Below are 20,078 nucleotides of genomic sequence, written 5' to 3' on the forward strand. Positions count from 1 at the left end.
CTCTGAAATGCTGCACTGTTTAAAATAAAGGGGTTCAGCTGGGTATGGCAGTTCACACCTGAAATCCCAGCACTTGATATATTGAGACAGGAGGATAACCTGGGCTACTTAGTGAGACCCTAACTCCAAAAATGAGACTTGGAGGTTGGGGAGGGGGGGTTGAGACTTGCTACAAAATTGATAAGCCTTGGAAATATTATCCTGTGTGAAACCAGCCCCACACAGAATGATGGATGCTACAAGACTCTGATCCTATGATGCACCTGGCATAGCAAGATTCACAGAGTACAATAGTGGTCATAAGAAGCTACAGGGGAGGGCAATGGCGATTTACAGATTAATGAGTAAGTATTTCAATTTGAGATCATATGAAAATGTTCTGGAAGCCAAGAGCAGTGGCTCACGCCTATAATGCCAGCACTTGGGGAGGCAGAAGCAGGTGGATCTCTGTGAGTTCGAGGCCAGCCTGGTCTACAAAGTGAGTCCAGGACAGGCAGGACTACACAGAGAGACCCTGTATGGAAAAACAAAAACAAAAAAGCCTTAAATACTGTTTCCAGATAAGAGATTAAAAAAGAATAATCAGAAGCCAGTTTTGCTTCACAAGAGGTTTTAATGGTGTTTGTCTGTTCTGCTGATCCCTAATAGGGGTGGTCTCGAACATGCTCCATGATGGTCTTCAGGCCAAGCCAGGTCTCTTCTGCTGTGGGCAAGATCTGCTTGGCTGGCAGCAGGAAGCCATAGAAGCCTGTGTCTCTCAGTTCAAAGGCAAATGAGTATTTGATGCCAAGATCATAAGCCCAGTCGATGCTTCCGCCACTGGCTTGGTCTAAGGGGCAAATGGAAATGAAATCTGATTACAGGGTTTCCGTTGATCTCTAGCATGATCAAAGATAAATCTGGCCTTCTAATCATGGGCTTCAGGAACAGGCATAGTCTACTAGGGGCTCATTCTTATGACAAGAACCACGGTGGGGGGGCGGGGAGCACAAAAGTAATTTAAAATGAAAAAGGTATTCAAATTGACACTCTCTCAGAAGCTTCCTGACTTTACTTACCCATTTGCAACTTTGCTCAATGCCCTAATTAGCACCTTCCCCAGCTTAGGGAGGCCACATCATTTCCTTCTTTAGAACGAACACACATTGTTTTCTGTAGTGCGATAGAAGGGATTACAAATCCAGTGAGTGACTTGGTCCCTGGCCTCAGGGGACTCTCAGCGTGAGAGTGGAGCAAGCTCTCTTCTGATGTCAAATCACATGCCTACCGAGGGGGATCATGGGTAAGCCAGTAGAGTAACATGCACTGAGATAAGTGTGTCCACCTGTCAGCACATGGCACATGATGACATAGCATGTGATGAAGAAAGATGGCATTAGACTACAAAGTCCTGAGCCATTCATGACTAGGAAAAGCTAGGCAGTGAACTGACCCTGAGGCCCCTCCCAGGAAGGACAGGCTGGGGTAGAGGTGGAGCAAGCCACCAGTTACCTAAGAACAGAGACCAGGGAAGCTGTTGCAAGGAAGACTAGGACTTGAGGTTAGTGTTGCAAATTATAAATTACCTGTCCCTTATCAAAAGCCTTGGGAACAGAATTGCTTTGGATTACAATTTTTTTTAATTTTAGAATAATCATATATGCATAATAAGATATCTTGGGATGGACCCTAATCTGTACGTAAATTCAATTGTGTTTGATATATATCTTATATATTCATAGACTGGAGATAATTTTATCACTAGTCTTAGTGTTTCTGCGCTTCGACTCAGACCTGTCATATAAGATTGGATATGGAATTTTCCAATTCTGGCCTTCCATTGTCAGGGAAAAATTTTAGAGTTGGAAACATTTCACCTTGAGATTTTTGGATTTGGTATGTTCAACCTATAAGCCCAAGTTTTTCTGTGACTGGTGCTGTCTTTCCTGGAAGCAGCCACCACAGTAGCTAACAAATAGAAAACACTAAGTGGTTACTTATTGACTTGAAAGGATCTTTGTGAGTTACAAAAATTACCACTTTGTACCAATCCCACCCAGAGGTGTAGAGGGAATTAAAAACTGTGGGATTCAGACAGAATCTTGACCCTGCAAATCACCAGCTGGTGGTCTAAACCAAGCCAACTGATCTCTCTAAGTTCCAGAAGATTCTTGTGTCAATGGGTATGAGCTACAATTTACGACACAGGGCGGAGAGAAGTAGACATAAAAAGGTAGTGAATATGATTGCAGCACTTGCTGTGCTCATTAAAGGTGTCTTCTTTCTTTCTTTCTTTCTTTCTTTCTTTTTTCTTCTTTTGGTTTTTTAAGATAGGATCTCTCTAAGCCGGGCGTGGTGGCGCACACCTTTAATCCCAGCACTCGGGAGGCAGAGGCAGGTGGATCCCTGTGAGTTCGAGGCCAGCCTGGTCTACAAAGCGAGTCCAGGACAGCCAAGGCTACACAGAGAGACCCTGTCTCGGGAAAAAAAAAAAGATAGAATCTCTCTGTGTACCCTTGGCTGTCCTGGACAAACTCACAGCAATCAACTTGCCTCTGCCCCCTTAAGTGCTGGAATTAAAGGCATGTGCCACAATACCTGGAGTCACTAAATGCACCCTAATGGGCTCCTTTAGTGCTCATTTCAGTCTGAGGAGGAATTGTCCCCATTATACAGAAGAAAAAACTGAGGACAGACAATATATATATATATATATATATATATATATATATAGAGAGAGAGAGAGAGAGAGAGAGAGAGAGAGAGAGAGAGAGAATAAGCATTCAGTAAATGTCAGTTGTGGGCTAGCACCTGCCTGGCATGTACTAGGTCCCAGGTTCAATCCTCAGTACTATAAAAAATAAATAAATAAAATTCATTGAGTGTCAGTTATGATTATAAGTGCCATAAATATATTTTATAAGTGTTATAAAAATACACACATTTTCTGGGCATGGTGAGACATGCCTTTAATCCCAGTACTAGGGAGGCAGAGGCTGTGAGTTAGAGGCCAGCCTGGTCTACAGAGAGAGTCCAGGACATCCAGAGCTGCTACACAGAGAAATCCTATCTTGAAAAACAAAAAACAAATCAAAACAACAACAACAAAAAAAAACCCACACATATTTATTGTCAATAAACAAGAGGGGCCTGGTCAAATGAGACCACATCAGGATCAGTGGTACGTGGTGGGTACATACCGCTAGCCAATGCGTCTACAGGCCTTGAGAGTTAATGAAGACTTTTATTCCCAATATTATCTTTGAGTCTGTAAACAAGCCAATTTACAGATGGGCAAAAACAGGACAGGATAAGTAACTGGCCCAAGTTGACTTGGTTCCAAAGTGGCATAGCTATAGTTCAGACCCAGGTTTCTGACCCCAAGGGACGTATCCTTTCCCCTAGTTCTCTTCTAACTCTCGTGGTATGTGAAGCTCTTCAAAGCCCTTTGTAGGTAAGAAGTTGCCCAGGAAATGTCTCACCTACCAACGATGCGCAGCTGGCCACTGGTTGGCAAGCAGGTGCTCAGCCCAGGGCTACATGCCAGCCTGAGTCATGGGGCTAGTTCTTAAAGGACTAGTCTTCTCCAGGTTGGGGGTGAGGCAGGATCTCAGAGTCAGCACTGGGCAAGCCTGCAGCCAGGAGCTGCATGGATGAAGGACCAGGTTCTAAGGGATCACAGAGCAAACCAATATGTGTCTGATATTTGTTTATTGGAACTATCTCTGGTACCTGTGTCCTCAGCAAGAAAAATACACTAACCCTCAGCCTTCCAAGGTCTACGAGGCAAGGAATAGATGAGACAAGGGTGAGGGGATGCTTCGGGGGATACAGGATACGTTCTGCTGCCATCCTACTCTGCCCTGAGGGCTGGGGATATGGCTCAATTGGTAGAGTACTTTCCTATCATATATGAAGTCCTGGGCTCAACCCCCAGTACCATATAAACCTGTTGCAGCGCAAGCCTACACTCTCTGCACTCAAGAACCCGGGGCAGAAGATTGGATGCTTGAGATCATCCTTGGCTACACAGTAAGTTAGAGGCCAACATGGAACACATGAGACCCTGTCTCCAAAAACAGACAAAAACAGTAAGGCCAAGTCTATATGGAACATGGTTTTTTAAGTCTCAGCAACTGTTTGCAGAGAGCAGCCTAAAACACAGATAACAGAAACTCTGAAGCCATTCATCCCATTTTTGTGATTAGTCTTGCCAAAGGAATACATTCCCAAAAGACCATTTAACCAAAAAATGAAGCTTATACAATATAAATAGCAGCATTGTCTTACATAAAATTGGACAAATCCAAAGACCCTATAACTGAGATTTATCAATAAAACAAAATAACAACTGACTAGCATGTAAATACAAAACACTCCGTGGGAGAAGAAGTTAACTTTAAACAAATGTATACAAGATATACCCAGGCATTGACTCTAGACAGTTAAACATGCTTGCGCTTGTTGACAACAACAAAGAAGTCATTAATGAAATTGAACATGATTAGAAATATGATAAATATTGATTTTTTTCTTGTAAATGTCTTTAGTGTAGCATAGATGGCAAAAAGAAACATGAAGAAAAATGAAAGCCCGTAATCTAAAAAGAGGAAGTCACATGACTGACTATATTATCAGAAGTACTTTCTGCATTTCCATGAAGCATTTTGGGTTTAATGAGTAAATCTCACACCTCTGATAATCCCAGGACTCAGGAGGCAGAGGCAGGAGGATCTCTGTGAATTCAAAGCCAGCCTGGTCTACAAGTGCATCCAGAACAGCCAAGTCTACACAGAGAAAGCCTGTCTCAAAAACAAAAACAAAAAGAAAAAAGAAAAGAAAGAAGGAAGGAAAGAAAACCATGGTAAGTAGCCAGCTTTGGTGGTCCACACCTTTAATCCCAGTGCTTGGGAAGCAAAAGCAGGCAGATTGCTATGAAACTGAGGCCAGCCTGGTCCACGTTGTCTCCAAAAAAGAAAAGCAAACAAACAAAAGTGAAAACCAGATCGTTGTGAGTTCAAGGCCAGCCTGGTCTACAAAGCAAGTCCAGAACAGCCAGGGTGACAGAGAGAAACCCTGTCTCGAAGAAGAAGAAGAAGAAGAAGAAGGAGGAGGAGGAGGAGGAGGAGGAGGAGGAGGAGGAGGAGGAGGAGGAGGAAAGAAAAAACCCGCAACTAAAAAGTGGGCGTTCCCACCAACTCCCCCTCACCCTACCATGGCTGCAACTCTAGCTGTGCACACAGCATGGCAGGGAATAGGTCCCTGTGCGCCCCTCCCTTCTTGGCATCTTCATTGTGTCAGTCATTATAAATATACGTACGTATCTTTAAAACAAATAAATAAAGCAAACAAAACAAAAAACAGAAGCCAACCTTCCGCACTGAATCTCCCAGAGACCCCTTCTTCTCATCCCCTCTTCTGTAACTGCTCTAGTCAAGGCCGCTAATGAACTAGTCACAAAACTTCAATGGAAAATGTTCCTTCCTGTGTGCTGACCTTTACTTGGCCTTTATCATTTTAACCACTGTCTTGTTTTTAATAATTGTTCTTCCCCTGGTCTTTGAAACCCAAGGTCCTCAGCGTCTCTGCTTGGCCCTCTGCAGCCTCTCTCCTCCCAAGGTTCTTTCCACTCCAAACATCTCCTTGCTCTCCTGTTACAATCACTGTCTCCATGTCAACGCTTCCTGAATCAATCGCTCCCCCCCGTTCTGTTCCTTGCTCCCTTGCTTCTCTGCAGAATCGCAGGGCCACACCATCTAAAGCCTGTACACCCAGCCTTTTTGCACATGGGAGGCAGAGGCAGGTGGATCTCTGTGAGCTCGAGGCCAGCCAGATTATAGAGCGAGCCCCAGGACAGAGAAACCCTGTCTCAAAAATAAATAAATAAACAAATAAATAAATAAAATAAAGCGTGTGGAGCCTTCAAGTACCTCAAGCTTAATATTTCCACAACCAAACCCATGAGCTTTCCAACACTCCTGTCATGACCCAGGATGTCCCAACCCAACAACCTTCAACAAGAAACCTGTACCTCCGCTAAAGGACAGGCTGCCCATGCTCATGCCTGCTGTGCTTGGGCCATCATCTCCTCCCGCTGCTGCTGAGGGTGTACCTACATCTAGCCCGTGACCACCACAACCTCCAAGATGTACATCAGCTGCTTCCCTGAAAACGCCAAAATGTCTTCCAGAACCCTTCAGGTTAAACCCCAAGTCTCCACATAGCACCCAATGCCTGCATCCCTCAGACTTGCCTCCTCACATCACTTGTCCCAGCAGTCTCAAACCTACTTGTGGATCTCAGAGCCCTTCACGAAGTTTCAGGAACATCAGCACATCCTTTGTTCCTTCTTCAGCCCCCACGTGGCTGTTCCTTCCTACGAGAAGCTTTTCCACGGCGTTAGATCCCCACCTCAGCTTGTTTGTTTGTTTGTTTGTTTGTTTGTTTTTCAAGACAGGGTCTCTCTGTGTAGCATTGGCTGTCCTGGTCTCACTTTGTAGACCAGGCTGGCCTTGAACTCACAGCGATCCACCAGCCTCTGCCTCCCAAGTGCTGGGATTAAAGGCGTATGCCACCACACCCGGCCCCTGACCTCAGCTTTATCATACTTTTGAGCCATGCATAACCAACTATGGCACATAGTACTATACTAATATAGAATTACTATAAGTATAGCAATATATACTAATATTACATCATATACATGCATAATGCTATATATACTAATATTACATATATACTAATATTCCTTTGAATTCTTGTTCATCTCTCTTAAAAGTGACCTCTGACCCAGCAAGATGGCTTAGCAGGTAAAGGCACTTGTTCTGAATTTGATCACAGGAACATAGAAGGTAGAAAAAAAGAACTGACTCCCATAAGTTGTCTTCTATCCTCCACACATGCATGTACACACACACACACACACACACACACACACACACACACACACACACGTGCGAGCGTACAACCACATATACACACTGTGCAAAAGAAACTGAGTTCTTGGTATGTTTCCTGTCTCTGCAGTGCTTGGCATCACGCTTAGCACATGGCAGACGCTCAAGGAAAGCCTGTTGGATATAGAATGAGCGTCTGTTTGGACACAGGGGCCTTTGCGCACAGGAGGAGCACAGAGGAAACGGACACTCCACTGTATATACGGTTTTGAGTTTCTAGCTCTATCAATAACAAGAACATTCCAGTGATCCAGCAGCCAAGGTGTGCTGAGATCTCTGACGGTACCCACCGGAAGACAGAAGAGACTCCCAAAGCCGGACACCAGACTTCTCCATTTACCCCTGCCTCCTCCCCTTCCTCCCCTCCCCAGTCAGTGCGCAGGCAGCTGCCTGTGACAGCAGCTCCCCATCGAACCATCCAGGAGTTTCCTGTTGTTGCTATTTGGTTTGGTTTGGAGTCTTTGATACTGGAGACTGAACCCAGGGCTTTTGGACTCAGGATCTCGTGCGTGCTAAGCACGTTCTACACCAGGGCACTAGTCCCCAGCCCCTAGCCAGGCCCTCTGAAAGGAGCCACACCCATTCTTTCACCAGCCACAGTTCATGAGCTTACTCAAGACACAAGCCCCTCTCTGGGTGGTAGTGGTGCACCCCTGTGACCTCGGCACTCGGGAGGCAGAGGCAGGTGGATCTCTGTGAGTTCTGGGCCACCTTGGTCTACAGAGTAAGTTTCAGGACAGCCAAGGCTAAAACAGAGAAGCCCTGTCTCAGAAAAACAAAAAACAAAACAAACGGGGGTGGGGGTCGGGGGAGGAGACATGAGCCTCTCTTAGCCAGGGAAGGGAAGATTAATAAAAGAACATGACTTTTAGAGTAAATTTTGAAAAGGTTTTTTGTTTATTTGGTTTTGTTTGCTTTTGTTTTTTGCATTTCAAGACAGGGTTTCTCTGGGTAACAGCTCTGACTGTCCTAGAACTCACTCTTTTAGACCACCAGGCTGACCTTGCCTCGAACTCACAGAGATCTGCCTCCTGAGCGGAAGAGGTGAGAGGTGTGTACCACCACGCTCGGCAGTAAAGGTTCATTTTTCAGCAAAGAGCTTGTCCGAGATGTAAGGTTCTGGACACGCTTAGGAAATAGCACAAAACTCACCCCTCCAGTGAGAGCCTAGGCTATCACCTAACTTCATGAGGAATCTAGACATTCTGAGGAAAAACAGGGAAGGTTGGGTTCTGTGCTTGAAGATCTGCCTGCCCCTTCACATGAGGGCATTTAAAAGCGTTAGCCCAAATTCAAATGGTGCTTCGGCATCTCAATAGGTCATGTGTGCAAACTTTGAGCGTGTTATATACTTACAGATGACGGAACAGATTGGTCCCACTTCATAACTGGTGCCATGCAGTCTTTTCAAAGACTGGGCAGCCCTTTGGGCCACTTCATCCTAGAAGGAAAAGTGAATGGATGAAACTCTCGTCTCTTGGGAAACCAGTTGCCCAGTAGAAGACTACAGCCAAGGAGGCCTGGACAAGCAGACTCCTTCGTGAACTGACAGAGAAGCACACCCTGATTTTTCTCTCAGCCATTTCACTAGAAAGTAGAAAGCTGTTCACGTGTTCTCCTCCTGCCTCCGAACATACAACACGGCACAGTCATTCTTCCACTACACAGGTGTCTTCAATGCTCCGGAGTTCCTTATTTTGCCTCTAGCTCTCCTTGTTCAGAAACATAAACGAAAATATAAAATGTGTGGCCAGAGAAATCATTCTGTGGGTAACGGTGTTTGTTGCCTGACCACCTGAACGCAGTCCCTGTTGACTCAAGAGAACCAATTCCTGCAAGCTGTTCCCTGACAAAATAAACAAACGTAGGTGGGGGTTTTTTTGTTGTTTTAATTTATTTATTTTTATTTTATGTGCATTGGTGTTATGCATGCGTGTGTGTATGTATGAGGGTGTCAGATCTTGGAGTTACAGACAGTTTCGAGCTGCCATGTGGGTGCTGGGAATTGAACCTGGGTCCCTTGGAAGAGCAGTCAGTGCTCTTAACCACTGAGCCATCTCTCCAGCCCCAACAAACATAGTTTTAAACGTTGCCGAAAGTAGGCTAGAGCACGGCTCAGCTGTCAGGATCACAGGCTTCCAGAGGACCTGAGTTCCAGCACCCACACGGCTGCGCACAGATGCACATGCAGACAAAGCACCCATACACATAAAATAAAATAATAATTAAAGGCCGGGCATGGTGGTACACACCTTTAATCCCAGCACTCAGAAGGCAGAGGCAGGTGGATTGCTGTGAGTTCAAGGCTATCCTTGTCTACAAAGTGAATTTCGGGACAGCCAGGGCTGTTACATGGAGAAACCCTGTCTCAAAACACACACACACACAAAAAAAAAAAATTTAGAAAGCTGAGCTTAAAGGGACTAATGAGAATATGCATGTGCTGACCTCAGGATGTACTGGGAAGTTCGTTACCCTGCCCCCCACCCCGAGTTGATCCCTATTGGCTTATTTGCCTGAGGTTCTCTCTTTTTCTAAGAAGCAGAGCTCAGCAAAAATATTTTCCGTTACTCAAGGGTTCCAGTTTTGACTGATTGAGGCTTTACTGTCCTTGCTAAGGATAAATGTAAGGTCTTGAACTTGGGTCCAGGAAAACAACTGTACAAATACCAGATGGGGAAACCTGGCTTCGGCTGAAGCCTCTGAGAGCCTAGGGGTTTTAGTTGGCAATGAGCCCAGCATGAGTCAACAGTGCAGTGCAACTGCCAAAAGCTAAGGTGACCCTCAACCGCATCAGCGGGAGCACAGGGGAGGGTGGGACAGCAGGCACAGGTGTCCCCTGCTTGGACGCAGGCTTTGCATTCACTGTGGGGGCTACCTTTCAAGAATACAGACAACCAGAGTTGCCACTCAGAAAACAGCAACTGGGATGGGGTGGGTGGGAGTTTGACCCAGACTGTAAGTCCTTAAAGGAATCAGGGTAGTTGGAGATGGGGGGTGGGGGGCGGCGTTGTACAGTAAAGGAAGACCCAGGAGAAGCAGGTTTCTAGTCTTTAAATAATTCACAGATTCACCTCCCAGAAGGAATAAACTTCATCAACAACGCCAGATGACAGAGCAAGGCTAGAAGGCAAACAACAACAACAACAACAACAACAACAACAACAACAACCGAAAACTCTAGCAAGCAAACTTCCCTCTACAGGCTCCCTTGAAGGCAGAGACGCCCAGTTCTAGGCTGCAGGCTGCAGATACTTGAGCATAGCGATGGGAACAACCGGAAGACTGCCTAGGTGTAGATACAGACCTTGAAAGTAGAAAAGAGACCTCAGGACGGAAAGAAGAGTTCCGAAAGGCATGAGGGGGTTAGGGGAAGACATGTGACTTGAAAGGGAAGAGGAGAGTTGGGGGAAGAGTACACGGGGAGCAGAGGGGTGCGAGAATCAACAGGAACTATTATTTCTTAATGCCGTAATGAAACCTAATACTTTGTATGCTAATTTTTAATTAAAATTTAATTATATTTAATTAAAAAGGAGGGAAGCAGGGAGTACATTTAGATTCCTATCAACCTGATAGTCTCTCCAAGAGGCAACTTTAGTAAGAAGTCCCCTCAACCCTGAACACTGTCCTGGCAAGTCTAAAATCCAACTGATAAGATGAAAGATACATTTGAACAGGAATTATCTACCCTATGTCAGCCCGGGGCTGCTGGCAACAATCAATTTGAAGGTAAACTGTCCAAAAGGTCTCAATTCCAGGCTTATCCTTAACAGATGGGTTTCAAAATCAAGCCTAAAAGCCAAATTGGAAATATTTGCACATTCTCTTCATCTGGGAATAGCTGTTGCTCACTTGCAAGCAGCTCCCTGAGATGTCACCATCTGACCCGAGGCTGCAGCCAATCTGTTTATTTCTGAAATGGGAAAGATGACAGAAGGAACTGAGTCAGGGAAGAAAGCGTTTTAAGCACACATCATACACCAGCGCACTGTCCGTCATGTCAGGCTGCGGAGCCAAAGGCCACAAGGGAGACCTAGGTGAGTTCCAGGGAGCTGCACTGCTCAGCACGTCTGCTCAGCACAGAGCATCCATGGCCAGGTGAAGGATCCCTTTCTCCTCTGAGCATTGTACACCCTGGGAATGAATGTCAATGGCAGACACCTAAAGCCAGTCACGGTGTCACACACCTGGACCCTAAGCACTCAGGAGACCGAGGCTGGCAGGAGGGTCATAATTTTGCTATGTTACAACAAGCCTGGACTAGGCAGGCTACCTGTAGTAAGATCCTGTTTCAAAAAGAAAAGAAGAAAAGCAGATTCCTGGGTCATCTATGTTAAGGAAAATTTTTTTTTTCCGAGACAGGATTTTCTGTGTAGCCTTGGCTGTCCTGGACTTGCTTTACAGACCAGGCTGGCCTCAAACTCACAACGATCCTCCGGCCTCTGCCTCCCGAGTGCTAAGATTAAAGGTGTGCGCCACCACGCCCGGCAAGGAATATTAATTTTTATGAATTCTATTTAGCAAAGAAAATCAGTCTACATTGGGTGTATGTCTGATTACCTGCATAACCTGTCACTAGCATACCTCTGCCTCAGGACCTAACTTTATGAATGAAAACTTAACTTGTCCACACAACCGATAGGGTCGCTGAACTCACCAGCTCATCAAAGCTGCCTGGCTTGGTGCACTTATAGCCGTAGGGGAACATGAGCAGCTGGGAGTAGCTGTGGAGGGTAATGAAAGCTTTCACTTTGCCATGGCTCTTGATGAAGTCCACGATGGATTTCACTTCCACTTCAGAGTTGGGCCTGGGTCCGTGGTACGAATCTGAGCAAGGGCTGCTGCTGGCTCCGGGTCCTGGTGGGATTAAGAAGAAGCCTAGTTAGGGCAGTAGCTTTAAGAGGACACTGCAGCTGGCGGGGTGGCGGCGCACATCTGTAATCCCAGCACTCAGGAGCCAGAGGCAGGTGAGTCTCTGTGAGTTCGAGGCCAGCCTGGTCTACAGCATGGTTCCAGGACAGCCAGGGCTACACAGAGAAACCCTGTCTAGGAAAAGAGGAGGAGGAGGAAAAAGAGGACAATGGCAACGACACTTCAAGGTGGCGGTCACCACGTATATGAGTAAGCTCCTCCTTGGCCCATGCTTGTATTAGGCCAAATCCCCTGCTCTGAGCGTTTGGCCAGGAAGCAGAACTGAGCTGTCCTACATATATCTCTTCTTCTAAAGTATGGTTCCTCTTTACAGCAGAAGGAGCCAGCAGATTAGGTCGTTCCCCCTCTGTGGGAGCTGTTGGAAGAAGAGTTCCTGTGCTAGGTGGGGCTTCCTTAAGTTCATTTTCTGGGACGACTTCCAATTTGTCACGTCCAACAGTAGGAGCTTCAGCACCACAGTTGTACGTCCAAGTCACAAAGCCGCAAACGTAAGGAACCTCTGACACTCTTTCTGTCCTGAAGAAGTCACATTTGACAAGGCCACCTTTGGCCTTTTATTCTTTCAGCAACTATAGTTGCTCAGGATGACTGAAGGGGGGGGGTCATGGTAGACCTGGCAAGGGGCTGCGAATGCTCAAGAATCTCTTTGGGAGCAAATTGGGGTGAGATTTCTCAAGCTCGCCAAGTGAACTGGGCAAAAATCTACGTAAATATAATTTCCGCCATCTTATGCTAAAAGAATTTAAGAATAACATTTCAGAGGGGGAAATGGCACCAAATTACTGGAGATGGTTCAATATTTGGGATCTGGTGCTCTGGTTATTTTTTTTCCTGTGCAAAAAGTAATAAGAATAATAAATTGTTAGCACAATGAATGGAGCTATCACTCTGGCATATCCCATCGCCGTTCCCTAGTGGCTCCTGTCTCAGCTTTGTAACTCTCGATAATTCATGTGGCGCACAAATATTTAATGACTGTTCTCTGGGTTGCAGACGCTGCGCCAGGTATTAGGGAAAAGACACAGCACCCAGCTTTAGTGTTTGTAATGCTTTATCTTCGTTGTCAACCTAACTGGATCGAGAACGCCTAGGAAATACGCTTCTGCCACGATCTGAGGTCTTTCCAGAGACATTCAACAGGAAACCCACCCTAAATCCTAAATGCCCTTAAACCCGCAGTTCCACAGGCTGGGGTGCTTGACTGAATACAAAGGGAAGGGGGAGGGGGCCAATTGAACACCAGTACTCATCTCTCCCTACTTGCTGACCGGTGACAAAAGGCACCACGGTCCTCATGCACCTACGGCCACCACATCTCTGCCGTGGTGGGCTAGTCCTTCAGACTTGTAGCCACAACAGAGCCTTCTTTCCTGGAGACCCAGCTTGTCAAGTATTCAGTAGCACCAATGAGAAAGCAACTAATGAACTGTTTTGGAAGCTAGTAGGAAAAAAATAACGAGTTTCAACTCTGTGCTTGGTGAAATAGGTTTAACTGGTGCCTAAAAGCATGAAAGAACCCCTAACTGGCTTTGCCAGTGGGCCCCCAAACAGAAAAGCTCTGGTCAACAAAGCCAGATGAGCAAGCTAACATTTAATCTTTAACTGTAATTCAAAAATCCATTTATTTTATGTATATATATATATATAATTTATTTTTATGTACGTTGGTGTTTTGCCTATACCTATGTCTGTGTGAGCGTGTCAGGTCCCCTGGAACGGGAGTTACAGACAGTTGTGAGCTGCCATGTAGATGCTGGGAATTGAACCGGGCTCCTCTGAAAGAGCAGTCAGTCTCTTAATCGCTGAGCCATCTCTCCAGCCCAGAAAATCCATCTCTTAATTGCATTTGTACTTTTTTTTTCTTTTTTGCAAGTTTTCCTTCTCGAAGCATCTACCGGATGACGTAATGCTTCTCTCCCTTATAGATCCTAACCCCCTCTAGCGGCTCGTTCAGCGCTTCCTGTGCCCCCGCCATTGTGCAAAGTCTGGTTGAATTGTGCTGCAGCCTGCCAGGAGCGTGGGAGGGCGGGGTGAAGGGGGGGGTGAGAGCGGCGGGCAGGCGTGTGGGGAACGACACTAAGATGTGAGGCAAACCATATTAAATGCTGCCTGGAGCTGTGACAGTGCTGCACTCCCGTGAAGAGAGAAAATTTAGTGAAGTGTTTCAAAGAGGGTTTTAAACGACTTGAATCCTAAATGGACTAAACAGGCTGACAGCACTGCAGAGCAAAACCAAGTGGTTGGCCAGACTGCGCTCTGACCTTCCCTGGAGACGACACCCAGTGCTCACCTCCGAAATTTGCATCCCAGTTCCGATTAGGATCCACACCAACACAGAAGCTTCCCGGCAGTTTAGACCTGGTCTTTCGCCACATACGATTCTTTAAACATCCAAACAAATACGAATATGGGGGGAAAAAATGGTCATCCCTTCTGCTCAGCAGGTCCCTTCCCTGTGCTTCCCTTCCCCTTGCTCCCTCCCCTCAGAACTGCACAGTATTTCTTTTGCCCAGAACTATCAAATGATCCCCACAAGGGGTTCACTTTATGTATTTCCTCTCTCAAATAAATGCTTGCCAAACCATGTCCCATAGAGTATGGTTCTGTTAAATGCTAGCCACTACCACAACAGAAAGGGAAAGAGATGGCATTTGTGAGAGAATAGATTGGGAAAATATGGGGCTAAATCAGTAGTAGCCTTACTCCAGAACTGCCAAGGGTGTTTAAGGTATTTATGGTTTTTTTGACCACCTGTGAGGGCGTGGGCAGCACTTCTCTGGCTTGCCTGTGGACTCTGGTTTGATTCATGCAGTGTCTGGGGCTGTGCTAGAGACCGGAAGTCTCTCTGAAAATGCTGCCGTCATTGTCATCATTATCAGCTATCTAGAAGAATAAACATAAAACTCTGGCTCATTCTGAATATATGTGAGGTCACAATACCACAGCGGTGTTTTTGTGATGGTATCTTAGGGGGACAGAGCCTACATAACTCCTTTTAGTGATATTATGAAGGATTTCTTTGACCAATTGTAGGTAAAAATGTTGGGATGCGTTGTGCCACCTACTTAAATCTTGTAGAAATCTAATTGTCTGCAGGTGATATCTGCCTCCTTTTCTAAAATTCAGATGACAATGATTTCAACAATATACTAGACAGCTTTCTGTAGTAAGTTAAGTTCTTAGTTTTCCAAGATATCTTTCATTTGTCATTAATCCTCAAAAAGGTAAAAACTATCCTTATTCTTAAAACAACAAAATGGTGCAGTAAAATGAATAAGTAAATGATTTTAAAAGTCTTAAAGTATTAGATAGACTTGAACACACACACACACACACACACACACACACACACACACACAGGGAGATAATTGGGACAAATCTCCTAGGTGACTCACTGTGAACGCAGCACTCTGAAAGCCCAGCATAACAGCTGAAATAGGCTCTGGCTGAGTCGACATGTAAAGGCATTGCATGTCAGAATAACAAGTGATTATAAGCATTTCCCTGCACCACGTCTCAAGGCCACTACTGAGAGAGATCAGGCATTCTGCTTAGAATAAATCAATAGCAGTGAGATTACTTTTGTTTGTTTTCCCAAGTTCCTACATGCCTTCTTAAACCCCTCGGACAGAAAAACAACAAATTAAAAGAAGAAAATGGAGCGCTTACAGTGGTGTGGGAGAACACATATCCATCAGGGTTTGTGACGGGCAGCAGGAAGATATCCATAGCATCCAGAAGGGACGTGATGGCTGCATCAGTTCCGTAGTCAGAGGCAATCTGAGCAGAGACATAGGCTTTTAAAGCTTACCACCCCTTTTCCCAGAAAGCACACTGCAAAATATTATGGCATTGTGTGGTTTTGTTTTGTTGTGGGGTTTTTTGTTTGTCTGGGTTTTTTGTTATGTTATTTCCAAACATGAATTGGGGACCACTGTTGGTGAGAAGCCTTCCAACCGCTTGCAGTACAGGATCCTGCAGTATCTATAACTTTCCTTTCTGGTGACGGTAATTTTCTCATATTAAGTAAATAGGAGTTACCACCTCTCCTCTTAGAAGCAGCAACAACACTCTCTCCCTCTCATTTTCAATGGAGCCTGGGCAACGGCATGTGTGGCTTAGTTGGATCTATGAACCAAATTTTTAAAACTTAATATTCATTAATCCTCCCACGGGGCGACCTCCCAATAGAACTCAGGACCAACATCAGATTACTTAGTTATGCAGGGACTTGGCTAAAGATACGGAGAACTGGTTAAGTTCCGTGTGGGGAATTACATTTAGAGTGCAATCAATTGCTGGAGAGTTGAAGTTTCTGCTGGATTAAAATTTATTCATTTCCTGTGCTCAGCCATCCTACGGCATTATTATTCAACTGTTAAATATCCATTTCATAATACCCTAAAGGTAACCGCATTTTAATTGAAGGGGAAAAATGTATCAGTCGGCGTGCACGTGGTTGCACATGCTTGAATGATCTGATGTGGATTGATTTCCTTTGCTCATGAATTAACATTCTGATTTATAGCATGTCATTTTGGAATCACTTAAGAAATACCAGCCTGGGTCACACCCAGCATCGTGTCCTGGCCCTTGTGCCAAGGACCCTGTGGAGGAAAGGGATTGCTACATCCCGACTTCAAAATCAGATTTGGGCAAGATTCAGAACGGCCCAAACGCCCTCAGCTTGGTTCCTAAAGTGAACCCTTCTCGTGCCTGTTTCCATTTGCTCTGAAATCCTTTCAAGATTTGGTGGTGAAGACCCTCCCTCAAAGTACCAAGCCCCTCTCCTGCTCCTACGCTGAAACTCGACACCCTGACACCCCGAGGCCTGGCTGCCCACCCTTTCCAATCCTTCTGGCTGCCTGTGTTTTTTTAACAGGGGCCCAGGGACACAATACCATGATCCTAGATGTGGTAACACCGAAGAAAGCAAAGCTTGGCTGAGTCTGTTCCCTGCGGTGTGGTGAGGGGACAGTTTGGCTGAGAGTCCTCGCGATCAGCCCGCCAGGGCAGTGTGTGTTTACTTAGTGAGCCCAACTCCCAAAAGATAAAATATGTGAGGAATCTTAAGCAAAATGACCTTATTTGCTGTCCACAGTGCAGTAGCTTGGGTAACCCACTCGCGAGCGTGGATCCCTGCGTCAAGCCAGATGGCTGGCTTGTCTCCACCGGTGCTGAACTGCAAAACAAACAGAGCAATGGAACCGGCCTCTCCCAGCTCAGTGCCTCCTCCCCAGGGTGGCTCTCTGTCTCCTTTTCTGTCCTCCATGGGCTAAAGAGACCAAGAGGGGACAGGTGACATGGGCTTGATTCCTCTGTCAGTTTGTTTGGTCCCTTTAAAAAACAAAAACAAAAGAAAAAGAGAAAGAAAGATGCAAAATGCAAAAAGCAAAGCAAAAATGTCCTCCCTTAATGTATGCAAAATGTATTGCAGATAGTGTGATGAAAATATGCTCATATATTGTAAATTATGAGGTAAACAGGTTTCAGATAACACATCATTCTTATTTTTTAAAAGACTAGTTCATGTGGGAGTGAGCACGTGAGCAAATGTATGGGGGAGCGGGGAGGGAAAGAAAAACTACTTACAGCTATCATCTTACTATAATTGTGAAATTAGAATTACCTTGCTTTTTTGTTTGTGTGTTCCTCTGTTTTCCAATGTTTATGCACAGATACATTATTTTAGTTCTAAGACTCTCACTAGAACCTTCTGTGTCCTTTATCAAAACAGGACGGCAAGCTCCCGTGGTACTTTGCAGAGTTTCAGTTTTATGATCTAGGTGACTGGGTTATTTGGAACAGTGGCCTTGCCAATTAGATCAGTCAATGGGGAGGAAAAGACTATTTTTGCACCATCAGCTTCTACCTCTGTGCAGCATCAACAGATAAGATAAACGAGAAATGCAAATTCTCGCTAAATTTTTTACATTTCACAGATTTGGGAAAGTTTTGTTGAAAAGGTGTTGAGCATTTTTTCTTCAAAGTGCTGAGATGTTAAAAGCCAGGGAACTTTAAAAAACAACAAACAAACAAAAAACCGCCTCAACCACTAAAACCACTTGGAAAAATCGAAGGCCACAAAAAAACCAAGGCGAAGGAGATTTCCGTTCCCTGACTCAGTCAGCGGTTGGCCAGACGCTGAGGAACCGAAAAGAAAGGGGCAGTAGTAAGCCGTCACAACCCAGCCGTCAGCCGCCGGCAACTACCCTCCCAGGCCAGCTTTGGGGAGCCCGCTCCGGAGGAATTCATCTGCCCCAGTTAGTCGGCTGGTTCCTAGCCACAAGGTTTCCAAATTTAGTAGGGCGTTGTGACATTACGTCCCCACGCACCCCCCTTCACAAACTCTTTCTAGGAAGTCTGGGGAAATAATTTTCGCCCATTTTCTGAACAAAGTGCAAATGCTTGAAACTATCAGCCCGAAAACTGTTAGGGGTGACGAGTAGCAGCGAACCTTAACTGTTTTTCAGCTGTCATGAAAAAAAAAAAAAGCCTTCATTCCAGGGCACTGCCTTTTCGTTCAGTTATGCCATCCTCTGCACACAGAGAAACTGGGAGTTTTTTGGGTTTTGTTTGTTTTTAATACGGTTCGGGCAATTACTAGGTGTTGTTATTGCTGCTGCTGTTGTTCTTGTTCTTGTTTTGTTTTGTTTTTTTAAGCTGGCTTTTACAAGAAAAGAGAGAGGAAAAGAAAAACCCGCAAAGAACTCCCACTTTGATTAATTTCCTAGTGCTCGCCCGCCCCTCCCCCGCACCCGCCGCCTCGCCTGCTCGGCTCCAATTGGCGCGTTCGGCCCGGCTCCCCGCGAGCCCATCTATCAGGACTTGAGCATTAATTCTCTCCTGCAAACCTGCGTCAGCGTGCAAGAAAGAGAAAAAGAAAAAAAAAGAAAGAATGAAAGAAAGAAAAGAAAAAGAAACAGGGGCAAGTGGTGGTGGGGGATGCTCAAAACCAGCAAAGACCGGTTAAGAAGGAAAAAAAAAGGAGCGAGCCAGAGAAAAGAAAAGGTGGGGAGGGGGAGCCAGCTCTGCAAGCCGGATTCTAGAAGCATCAAGAGAGAGGGGAAACAAAAGTCACTGCCTCCTTTATACCTTGAGCACATTCATGGGCCGATTTTCAAAAGATGAACCGATATTCACTTTGCTCACTAGACCAGGGTTCTCAGCCACGAGGTTATCCATTTCTTGGTAAATCTGAAAGGTTCAAATGATAAACAGGCGTCTGTAATTGAGTGACCGAGCGAATGCGGCTATTAGGGTCTTCTCGCCCCTCCCGTCCCGGTCTCTCCGCATGCGGGCTGGAGGCGGCTGGAAGCCATCGCAGAGATGATGAGTCATTCTGAAAAAGAGAAGCCATCTTGCCGCAGCAGAGCCGGTTCTTTGCAGTTCGATACAAAGTAAAATGGCACTGGTTTGCCTGTGGCTGTTTTCCCCCCCCTAGACCCTGTCCAGCCTTTCACCTTCGCCAGCAAACCCTAGTGGCACCAAAAGAGATGTGGCCGATTTGTGCTACAAAATACAGCTGCGCTAGTGCAGGCCCTGGGACAGTGGGGACATATCCTGCTGCCACTGGCTACTCCGACCCCACTTTTGAAGGCTCATTGAAATTCTGTACATTGTCCATATATCCAGGCTGCGACCATTACAGAGACAGAAACCGGGAAACAGTTTCCAGCGGCTTGCGTGCTGTGGAAAACACCTATTTGTTAGATCAGCGAATGGGAGAGAGCCTGCTTTTTATTCCTTCACACTCTTCTAGCCGAACTAAGACACTTTTTTCTTGAGGGGGAGAATTTAAGAAGATATAAGACACATATATACACTACACAGGTGACATTGCCCCATGTTCAATCCCACTAGTATTTCTGGCAGCAAAACAAATGAACAAATTCATTCATGTCATATTTTTTTTGCCAAAAATCTGTTGTTGCTGTTGTTGTTGTTCGAGACAAGGTTTCTCTGTGTAACAGCCCTGGCTGTCCTGGACTCCCTTTGTAGACCAGGCTGGCCTCGAACCCAGAGATCTACCTGCCTCTGCCTCTGCCTCTGCCTCTGCCTCTGCTGCCTCTGCTGCCTCTGCAAGTGCTGGGACTAAAGACATGTGCCACCGCATCTGGCTTCCCACAAATTATTTTAAATAGCTTTTACCACTAAATAAATTATGGCAAGAAAAGACTTTCTAAGCCGGGGATTGGTGGCGTACGC

General features: G+C 45.6%; 1 protein-coding gene and 1 long non-coding RNA gene across 5 annotated transcripts in view; one reads left to right on the forward strand and one right to left on the reverse strand.

Annotated features, from left to right (window-relative positions):
• Window positions 1-593: 593 nt before the first annotated feature.
• The window catches only part of CPA2 (carboxypeptidase A2), a 31,427-nt gene continuing 11,942 nt past the window's right edge, over window positions 594-20,078 (reverse strand). For all 4 annotated transcript variants that reach the window (XM_084786382.1, XM_084786381.1, XM_084786379.1 and 1 more), the window contains 7 exons: window positions 18,966-19,067; window positions 16,954-17,052; window positions 15,540-15,650; window positions 14,161-14,251; window positions 11,596-11,795; window positions 8,292-8,376; window positions 594-829 (listed from right to left, as the gene is read on the reverse strand). In XM_084786382.1, coding sequence (XP_084642508.1) covers window positions 642-829; window positions 8,292-8,376; window positions 11,596-11,795; window positions 14,161-14,251; window positions 15,540-15,650; window positions 16,954-17,052; window positions 18,966-19,067 — 876 coding nt within the window. In that variant the 3' untranslated portion in view covers window positions 594-641. The remainder of the gene's footprint in view (window positions 830-8,291; window positions 8,377-11,595; window positions 11,796-14,160; window positions 14,252-15,539; window positions 15,651-16,953; window positions 17,053-18,965; window positions 19,068-20,078) is intronic.
• On the forward strand, window positions 1,498-8,391 carry LOC311600112. Its single transcript, XR_014780152.1, has 3 exons — window positions 1,498-1,540; window positions 4,688-4,843; window positions 8,294-8,391. It is a non-coding gene; the product is annotated as an uncharacterized lncRNA (long non-coding RNA).

Source organism: Acomys minous (assembly GCF_964271855.1).
Source record: "Acomys minous genome assembly, chromosome: 6".
NCBI classification, from domain to species: Eukaryota; Metazoa; Chordata; class Mammalia; order Rodentia; family Muridae; genus Acomys; species Acomys minous.